Source organism: Limulus polyphemus, unplaced genomic scaffold, assembly GCF_000517525.1.
Source record: "Limulus polyphemus unplaced genomic scaffold, Limulus_polyphemus-2.1.2 Scaffold7377, whole genome shotgun sequence".
NCBI lineage: Eukaryota > Metazoa > Arthropoda > Merostomata > Xiphosura > Limulidae > Limulus > Limulus polyphemus.
The window spans coordinates 25,370-36,401 of NW_013672987.1; the positions used below are offsets into that span (position 1 = coordinate 25,370).

The following is an 11,032-nucleotide window of genomic DNA, read 5'->3' on the forward strand; positions in this document are numbered from 1 at the left end:
CTTATATATTTAGTTTGTTCAGCTTCCTAGCAAGGTTGCTTATATATTTAGTTTGTTCAGCTTCCCAGCAAGGTTGTTTATATATTTTGTTTGCTAATCTTCTTAAGCTGTGTGTTAAATACAGTTTGAGACTTATGACATAGGATTACTTTAATATTAAAAGAATTGTTGGACTTTTCTCCATGAAAACACTAAATGGATCGTTAACTATTTCAAACTATTGACTCCATTGCTGTAACTTTCAAGAAATAAAATCTATGAAACTGAAGTTTAGATCCATGTATTCGTTTCGTGGAGAAAAATTAGAATTTTCTTGAGTTTTATTCTGTTACTTGAGAATTAAATTTTTCTACTTTTGTAGAGATAACGAAGAAAACGGTTTCGACATAAGTGATGGCTGTCGATCGTACATGGCAAAGCAGTTAGCTTCTTTGATTGACAGGTGAGTCGACAGTTTTACAACTTAAGTTACCTGTAATGCTGCCTAATTCACCGATTTACATCCATGTATTATAAGAACACGGTCGGATAGATGATGAGAATTAACGTTTGTTAATTGATAGAAAATAAACAAAGTTGTGATTATTTTTAAACAAACTCCTTTCTTCTTGAGGTCTATTTATTGGAAATAAACTAAAATTAGTAAGATTTAACAAGATTACTTAAAAGTTACAGAAGAAAATGGATCCAGTGTGCCTTGTTATTTTTGTTCGGTTGGGCTGCAGTAGTTATTACTACTTAGATCTGAGCAGTTAACATGATGAACGTCAAAAAATCAACCAACCGATATTAGCTCTAGTACTAATTAATATTAGTTTTTAAGAATTATTTATTTTTCGATAATAAATTGAATTTCTTAAGGAGTTAAGTGAACAAGCTCTTTTACAAAATAAAATTTTATATTTTGTTGTGTAATATTCCAAGATTTTTTTTTTTCTACATTAGACCTTTCAAGCATTGTTCTGATGCTTTAATTGATAGAAAAAAACGTACTTCTGAAGTAGCATTAATTTTATAAACATTAACATTTTTGCTACAGTACACTGAAGGAAAAACCTAGAAAATTAAACTGGAAAGAAGAAAATGACTTAACAAATCAAGGTAAGCAATCATGTGACTGTCCAACTGCCATATTTTTAGTTACTATTAACATTTTACCCAGCTCTTGTGATCAACGTTTCACTTACTTCGTACAGACTTGGCAAGATACTCTTGAAAAAAATCTAAAATCATATAAGTTGTGTTCTATTTTAACACCCTCAGCATACAATAGATACACACACCCCACTGGTGTTGCTTAAAACAGTTATTTTTTGTATGTGACTTGTAAATTATAAGATAAGTGTATTTGAAGGCTTGTGGATACGTTTTTAACTGCTCATGAATTGACATCAAAATACAGAATTTACGACCGAGTTCTTTTGTATGTTTTCTTTGCTCAGGAATTTATTTATTTGCCGATTCAAACACGGCCTTGTGTGATGTGGAAGAAACAACAAATAACTTAAGTATTCCTCAAGCATTAAAGCATATAATATAAGTGTATTTGAAGGCTTGTGGATATGTTTTTAACTGCTCATGAATTGACATCAAAATACAGAATTTACGACCGAGTTCTTTTGTATGTTTTCTTTGCTCAGGAATTTATTTATTTGCCGATTCAAACACGGCCTTGTGTGATGTGGAAGAAACAACAAATAACTTAAGTATTCCTCAAGCATTAAAGAGACGTTTGGCAAGCAGGTATTATAGCCAGTAGATATAACTTTATTTTCTACGAATTATCTTTTTTTTTTCGAGGATAAATTTAAGTTTTTTTTATTGTATCAAAGGAACAGTCTTTGTTGTATAATATTCCAAAATAATTGTTTCCTCCAATATAGACCTCTTAAGCATTGTTTTATGTTAAGTGAAAAGCCATATCTCTTAATCTACAACAGTTACCCTGATATCTTGAAGAAACTGTGTTAAAGCTAGAGAAGAATTGGTAGTGTAATATCCCATTAGAAAAAAAAATTGAGTTTTCTTTGAAATTAGGAAAACTTTAGCTTTGTCCTGGCCATTTTTAAGTGAGAATTACACAACTCGGAAAGATAATTTTTTATTGGTTTTTCTTTTTTTCAGAAGCCTTGACTTCATCACTAGATTTTCTTTTAAGAGTATTAAATACAAAGTCATTTTAAAATATTTAACGAGCTTTACAGTGGTATTATTGATAGCCTTCTGCATTAAAATGATTAAACTAGCATCTTATGAAACACCTACACCCTCACTAATGTTTAAGTCTCTCCCCCCCCCCATTTGATGATGTAGCATCTGTTCACAAGATTTTGGTGGATATCGTACCTGTTGCATAAGTTTGGTTAATATCCTTTTGTTCCGTATTGAAACACGTGCCTCGGGTTGGGAAAGTTTTTTTTTTAAAGTACCAGTGACCCTTTGACCCAAGATATTCAAAAGTTAATCAGGTCTACAATTTTGTATGTAGTGCTTGTTTCATAAAACTCCAACCTGTAAATACCTTGTCCACAAAACTGGGAAAAATAGAGAGGAGCAAACCAATATGCTCTGCAACGGGAAGCATAATTTCTCATCTTTGTAACGCACAAATCTATGTTCAACATAAGCAAATGCATGTGTGTGATTATGTTTTAAAGATAAGTTGTTTTATTTTTCCAAATATGGGAGTACACAACTTCAGTTTATGTGGTGTTAAGGTCTAGTTGCTTTCAGTTCACTGAAATGCTGCTTTTGGGGGCAAACTTCAAAAGTTAGCTCTGTATTTTAGCTTTTAAGTGTAATGTTTATCAGACTTTATGATGAATAGAATCAGGAAATTTTGAGTTTCAAAATTCTGATTATCACAATATCACTTGAGTAAAATTTTTACTTTTGCTGAGCTTGTGAAAGCTTATGATTCATACGTACTACAGGGATTGAAATATTACATTCCCGCATTCCAGAGGAATTTAACTCTCGTCTTCTTAGTTGGGCTTCCTGATCGGGAATGCATGGTCCATCCATATTCCTTTAGTTACGACAAATGAAAGTGGATTAAGTAAAAAAAAAAACAATTCATGAGGGAATGTAATCTTCCAGATAGCCTTCCCTCGAGTGAATGTAATTTTATTTAATTATTTCTATCCCTTCCCTATAGTATTTTATCTCAAATATTCCAGCAGTTAAATCACAATGTAATTGGATGTTTAAGAAGAACAAACATTTCTGTGGTTCCTGTGAAGATTTTTGAAAAGTAGTATAATAGATTCTCAATATTTTTTTATGGTGCTCACAGCATGATATCTGTTTCTATACACATGTTGAGTCTATTACATATTCTTACCATATTTCCACTAAGATCTATTTAGCCTTGGCTATGCATATAATGTATCCCAAGTTTCCTGGTGTGTAGATCACATAACAATCCTGCGAGTACTGTACACCTTCAACGTACTTTATCAGAAGTTGTGGGAACAATTCCAGGCCCTCTCCAACATTCACAGTTTTATGTTGCTTTTTAGTTGTGATAAATTTATTTGAGAAAAAAATCAAGTACGCTTTCACTTGTACAAGAGGCTACGAAAGCAATGAATGTTCGAGAAACTTCCAGATTTATCCCAGATGCTCGTAAAGTCTGTGCTACGTGATATACGTCGAAGTAAGTAAATTACATAATTGACCGTAACACCAATGTTGCACTTTCTAAACCCACATTATAATATAATTCACACGAAAAGATGCTCAGGAAATAAACAGTACAGTAGATGAAGTAGAACATAATGTTACTTGTATTTAGCAATTCCCATATTTTATTCATAGTGAGCAATATCTTACATCTTGTATTACATATCACTTCTCTTTCTTTTTTATAGACAAACATTACAAATTTCATGGAGATATTGCTTATTGTATGATAGACTAAGAGTCTAAGTTCTTGGTCATTAGAGGAGTGTTTCAAAGACACAGAAATATTGCATCATTTAGAACAATATATTTTTGTTGTTTTATATACAGTATAAGATAACATATTTAACATGACCTTTATTGTGAACAAGATGAAAACATTCAAAAATACTTGGGTATATACACAGCTGTATCATGAACAGGATATTAGGTTATATTTTGATGATGTAATTATGATATCCTCAAGATTACCACAGAGTTTTTCCTAAAGCACAGTACATACATATTTATTATTCTGTTTAAAAAATACATTTTGTATTTTCAAAAGGAACAAAACACTTCTAACAAGACGACAGCGAAACGTATATTACAAACTTTTTAAGACTTTTTCCGTTTCTTCTTTTTTGTAAAAGAAGGAGGTTGTAATTCTGTTTTACAGCTAGAAGTAGTTCTTTCTGTTGTACTTAATACGGAACTTTTAGAAGCAAACCCTTCTTTACTATGCTTCTCTTCTCCACTAGTATTCCATAAGGTTTTTCCTTGTTTTGCCACCCAACTGCTAGTTACTGCTACAGCCTGTAGTCGCTCAATTTCTTCTTCACTATCGCTACATAGAATAAAGAAAGCATTTCAAAACGTTTACAGTAATTCATATTAAAAGTTTGAATAATAAGACAAACTGAGCCCAGTGTGACAGAGTTAATGGATATAAATTAATGAGTGCCAGCAGTTCAGATTTTCACACTTTTAAGAAACCTTTTTACACATTTGCAAGTTAAGTAGTTATACTATAACTTTTAATGCAGTAGATTTTTAGTAAACAAGCCTTTTATGCACAAAAACTAAAGATTTGTTTGTGAGTATATCGAGTCTGTTTCATTACCAGTCTAAGCATGAAGTGATTTTCATGTTATGATTAAAAAACCAAAAATCTCGTATATCATTTGTGTAATATAAAACTTTATATTCTCTACCCTAACTATACAAGATAGGTCAATTTGACCGACCTCGTAACCACCAAAAAATAAATAAATCTAAATTACCGGGTTTTTCTTTCAAGAATGACTTCAAATTGTAACATGAAACTACATTCGTTTATCCTAAGTAGCTTTATACTTGTAACAGTATACATCTATTTATCCTTGAATTTTATTGTTTTATTGCTCTATGAACCACTAACTACTACTATTCATGCCATTATTAGTTGTAAATCACTTGGGGGAACGTGAAGCTTGTACTAAAAGAGAAATTGACAATTCTCTGTTTAGAAAACAACATAAAATAATACATCATTTGCTAAATGAAAAACCTTGACTTTCTATTGGTTATAGATAAGAGAAAACTATTAACATATCTTGAAAGAGAGGATGTGACAGGTAGGTGTGGCAAGAGGGGTTTGATTTCCTATTTGATGGCTCTGTAACCAAACAAAATTCAAAACTATAAAAAATTAATATAGTTTGTCTGAGCAATGATGATTTGATAGTGAGTAATTTATGTTAAATTTCTAACTTCTTAGAGAGGTAGTGAATAAAATACACGCTAGGGGAAATTCAGGATTTTTTAAATATTCCCTTATAAAATTAAGAACTTCAAACTTGTATACTATTAAGATATGGATTATTAGCTAAGATTTTATGCTATACTAATTGGTATAACATAAAGCAGTTTAATTAAGTTTGGAAAACAACTCGCCAAAAGATCGTGACATGCTCGGTTAGACCCGCCCGTGGCGAAAGGGTAAAGAACTGATATCTGAGAAAATTATGTCAAAACTAATTATAAAAAATAATCCACACAAAGAAAAAAATATTTAAGAACCTGTACAGTAGACTAACTCTTTTGAAGTCAGATAAATGTAAAATATTTTATTTAGTTTTGTCATGGTAATCGAAGAAGCAAGCGTAACTGCATTACTTGGTTTTGTTTCAACAGATTAGTCTCTGGACATTTTAAAGTAATTTTCAAATCATTATCGACGTATCGTATTTTAATCAAAGTACGAATATTTACCAAGTATAATTCTTCACTGACCACAAATAATTTGATAAACAAATGCACTTACACCATTAAAATAATGGAAAGAGAATTATTTTGTCGACACTGACCTTGTATATCTTTAATTTACAACCATTTTCATCATTTCTTTATTTTCAAGTAGGTTAAAATCAATTAAACCTAGCTACACGTAGAAGAAAAAGGGAGAATAAAATGTCGAACAATTTCAGGATTTCATACCGTAACATAATTTTTGTGAACAGTATAACTAAATGGTATATAAAGAAAACCACGAGACTGTGCACTCAAAAAACATATATAAAATGCATGTTTATTTTAAATGAAAAAAACAAACAAAAACCGATATCTCAGTCAATCACAATTGACAAGAAGTAGAACCAGTTCTTTTGAAACTTCTCTAACGATGTGTAAATAGTCCAAGTTTGGCAACGTATTTGTAAGGTCTCCTACGGTCACGACCCCTAAAACACAGAGAAACCAGTCTTTGAGACTCTGATATCTTACAATTGTTCAAAAATACACTTTAAATAACGAAACTACTGCATTTAATTTAAGAATAATCTTTTTTAATCCATAGATGATATAATCTTCAATCAGAACTATAGTTTGAAAAGTTATATTACAAAGTAAGAAATAGTTTTATAAAAAACTTCCTCGATACCTTGCTATCCTAAGAAATATTTTGCCCTGAGAAAATTCTTTTGGTCCTTCTGTTGCATCTGGATCTGTCTCAAGGTACACATCAAATCCCACTAATAAGTGATGTAGCTGGCATGCTAACAAATTGTATCGGACTTTCTGAGGTATAAAATTAACAACTGACATGTTGATCTCGTGTTCCAGTTCCTGAGGAGCAGTAATATAGGAATCAGACGTTGACACTAACTATATAACCAAATTGTATGGAAATTAATGTAACTTTCTAAACAATGTGTAGCTTGTTTTTATAAATACATATATTATTTGCACGACATTTAACTTCTGAATTTTATAAAAGTTCATTTTGAAACCTTTTTGTACAAAAATAATAACATTACTTCTTTTTTGTGTTATATTTCTATCTTTTTTTATTATTAGTCTGACATCTGAAGTGTTTCTTTAATAAAACAAGTTTATTCTTTCACTGACACCATACAAAATTTATTACAATCACTGGCCTACACAATATATATGAAATTGTGATATTTTAATTTATTACTGAACAAAAACGATACGTACGTCCTATCAATTTTAACTTGTTTTACATTCATTAATTAATTATCTTCATGATTTTCTTTGAGTACATTTGTTTGCCAACTGCAGAATCTACTTGGCAACCATAAGTATCTTAATTATAAAGAAATAGTTTTAAAACTTTTAAAAACAAATAAATCCACGATCAGCAACAAGAAAACTTAAAAAAATTAGGTATTTAATTACTTGCAAACCACTTCTAGGAACATTTAACTTCAGAACTCGTAACAGAAGAAGGCTTGATAAATATATGAATAATAAGGGCTGACTATGAGGGCTTTATTTTTGTTTTAGAGTTTATTATAGTGGATGGGACAGCCAATACATTTCTTGTTGTCCTTAAATTATATGTACATTGTGTTTGTAAAGTATCAAATACAACTAAAAGGTAAGCATCATCTATTCTACAATTATCTTGAGCTTCACTTATCTTCAATCATTCGCTATCTTATCATAGGGGTTTACCGCGGGTTCGAATCCCCGTCACACCAAACATGCTCGCCCTTTCAGCCGTGGGAGTGTTATAATGTGACGGTTAATCCCACTATTCATTGGTAAAAGAGTAGCCCAAGAGTTGGCGGTGGGTGGTGATGACTAGCTGCCTTCCCTCTAGTCTTACACTGCTAAATTAGGGACGGCTGGTGCAGATAGCCCTCGTGTAGCTTTGTGCAAAATTCAAAACAAACAAACACTGTGATCTTATAAATTTGAATTTCAACAGTGCAGACTTAATCATAATTAAAATTATATAATTCTCATCTATCTCAATAATTATGAGCCAGAAAATAGTACAGTAAATGTTAAAATATTTTGTAATCATTATCTAGTTAATTTAAAACAAAAATGTCTAAACTTTGTTTTTGTAGTACCTGATCAGTATACCATGTGTTTTTTGTTTATCATTGTCTTGCAGGCTTATAACCATATCTACCAATAAACTTTATAGAATTACAAAGACAATGGCATATTTCACAAGCTTCTATATGCACTTTAAGCTGAACGTGTATCTAAGGTTTGAAAGATGTGCCTTCCAGATAAAAATTGATGAAGAGGTGGTTTTTTTTACCATTAAAAGGATGGAAGTAACTTGGTTGTATCTACAGAAATACTGAATACAAGTCTGAAGAGGTTATAATGTCATTGGTTAGGTCACGTGCGGAGTACTATGTTCAGTTTTAGGCTCCTTGCCTTAAGAAGGACATTGAATTGTTGGAAAGGATTCAGAGGAGAGCTACAAGGATGATAAGCTGGGATGGAGAGGATAAGTTAAGGTCTCTCAAATAGTTTTCTATTGAAAAAGAAGAAGAGTTAGAGGGGATTTAATCGAGGTGTTTAAGATTTTTCAGGGAATTGATAGTGTTGATGCATCATCTTTTTTGTACATAAATCTTCAGGTAAGACAGTTTCATTTTTCTAATAGGGTGGTTGATCTTTGGCATGGGTTGTCTTCGGATATGGTGGATATAGTTAATTTAATATAGTTTTATTAAGCACGCTTCACAAAATTATGTTATTTTAACCCAAAGCACAATATTTCACATATGTAGAAAAGGAGCGTGTGTCGGACAAAAGAATATCCGAATATTTATAGACTTAGATCTTCAGTTTGTGATCTGTGTAATCTAATGAACTGGTTTTACACAGACCAGCTTCAAATTTGATTTAAAAGTTGGAAGGAGACGATACATTCAGGATCACCTCAGATCTTTATACGATGAGACCAACATTCGTTCAGTTCTAATTTAAGACAAGAGAAATTCATAATTATGTAAAAATGAAAAAAAACATGACGAAAACAGATATCTCAGCGGAGATTCTTGAGAGAAACAAAAAATGGAAATAAATCCATGTAAAAGAACACATAATCGCTGGTTTCTGACAACGATGTTTCCAACATAAAAACTCAACACATAAATCAATGGATTTATTCGCTATAAGCTTTGTTTTTCTCGTGTGTTTTTAAATATTACATTCTCCTAGTTGTTATGTTGTGTAAAATTAGATACATTAATTCGTAATTATTTTTAGCTCTGGAAAAATCCAGGGGGGGTATTATAAATGGGGTACAGGCAAACTCTATTAATGTCACTAGTGAGGTACCTCAGGGCTCAGTTTTAGGACCTTTGTTCTTTTTGATTTATATAAATGACATAGATGAAGGAATGGTCACTAAACTATTCACATTTGGTGATGATATTAAAGTTTTGGATGTTGCTAGCTGTGACGAGGATGCTGCTGGTCTACAAAAATATAATTTAGGAAGTTGGGCAAATCAATGGCAGATGTTTTTGATTATAATAAATGCAAAATAATGCCTGTAGGATATCACAATTTGAATTATGTGTTTGATTTTTAATTTCATTAACAGTGTTACGGAAGAAAAAGATCTTGGTGTTATGGTTGATCAGTCTTTTTAGCCATCAAAACAACATGCTGTTGCTAGTGGTAACGAAAACAGGATTTTAATCCATAACACACAAAACACTTACAGACACAAGTTTACGATAACAGATAAATTCTAACAACACGAAAAATAAACACCCACAACACTTAAAAGCATGTGCTTACAATAACAGAGAAACAATAATAACACAAACAATAGTTATCCATAACACAGGTATTCAGACAACGATAAAAGACACACACTCACTCATAACAACAGAATAACTAGTTATATACAAACAAGTACCACACATTTTGAAGTATTCTGCCAACCAATAGTCAAATACCAATAATTTCTTAACACGTTCTACACATTTCGTCATCTATCACTAAAACACCGACAACCACAAGTTCACGATAACAGATCAGTTCTAACAACAGGAACAATAAACATCCATAACACACATAACACTTACAGAGTTTATTGTTCCTGTTGTTAGAACTGATCTGTTATCGTGAACTTGTGTCTGTAAGTGTTATGTGTGTTATGGATGTTTATTGTTCCTGTTGTTAGAACTGATCTGTTATTATGAACGTGTGTCTGTAAGTGTTATGTGTGTTATGGATGTTTATTGTTCCTGTTGTTAGAACTGATCTGTTATCGTAAACTTGTGTCTGTAAGTGTTATGTGTGTTATGGATGTTTATTGTTCCTGTTTTTGTTATTCGTACGTAATTTATGAAGACTGTTTCTACGATACCGAAGTATCTCAACCTAAAGAATAGTTACACGACATAACCTTATTTAAAATGTATTTAATTACTGTACTTTTTATAAACTATCCTCATTTCATGCCAAGGCGTCTGAATGTAAAGAGGAAGACTGAACCGGGTTTTAGTTATGAATGACTTAAACATAAAATATTTCTAGGAAGACGTAGAAAATATTATTTTATTGGTATTTAAATAAAATATATGATACGAAACCCTCGCGACTATTAGTGTTATTAAAGAGGGTAAACTATAAAAAATTACACCTCGCTTGTGACTTTTCGCTTTTTTCAAAATTCATTTTCACGCAGTAACTTAAAGTTGTCACTGATAATTTTAATTAAACCGATATAAAAGAATCTCTATGAATTCAACTAGCATCTCATATTACTTAACTTCACCGCTAGCATCCATTTTCATCAGTGTCAAATATTTTCTAAATATTTTTTTTTTCTTTGACTATATATTTCATACTTGTTTTGAAATTCGCGCAAAGCTACACGAGGTCAATCTGCGCTAGCCGTCCCTACATTAGCAGTGTAAGACTAGAGGGAAGACAGCTAGCCATCACCATCCACCGCCAACCCTTGGTCTATTCTTTTACCAATGAATAATGGGATTGACCGTCACATTATAACACCCCCATAACTTAAAAAGCTAGTATGTTTGGTGGGACGAGGATTCGAACCCACGATCTTCAGATTGAGAGTCAAGTGTCCTACTCA

General features: G+C 31.7%; 2 protein-coding genes across 2 annotated transcripts in view; one reads left to right on the forward strand and one right to left on the reverse strand.

Annotated features, from left to right (window-relative positions):
• LOC106474573 overlaps positions 1–2,310 on the forward strand; it is a 10,109-nt gene extending 7,799 nt beyond the window's left edge. The window contains exons 2-5 of the mRNA XM_013935260.2: positions 362–442; positions 1,040–1,101; positions 1,443–1,499; positions 1,698–2,310. Coding sequence (XP_013790714.2) covers positions 362–442; positions 1,040–1,101; positions 1,443–1,499; positions 1,698–1,759 — 262 coding nt within the window. The 3' untranslated portion in view covers positions 1,760–2,310. The remainder of the gene's footprint in view (positions 1–361; positions 443–1,039; positions 1,102–1,442; positions 1,500–1,697) is intronic.
• Positions 2,311–6,206: 3,896 nt separating this feature from the next.
• The window catches only part of LOC106474574 (THO complex subunit 5 homolog), a 9,434-nt gene continuing 4,608 nt past the window's right edge, over positions 6,207–11,032 (reverse strand). The window contains exons 5-6 of the mRNA XM_013935261.2: positions 6,584–6,768; positions 6,207–6,383 (exon numbers count right to left, since the gene is read on the reverse strand). Of these exons, the coding sequence (XP_013790715.2) occupies positions 6,320–6,383; positions 6,584–6,768 (249 nt within the window). The 3' untranslated portion in view covers positions 6,207–6,319. The remainder of the gene's footprint in view (positions 6,384–6,583; positions 6,769–11,032) is intronic.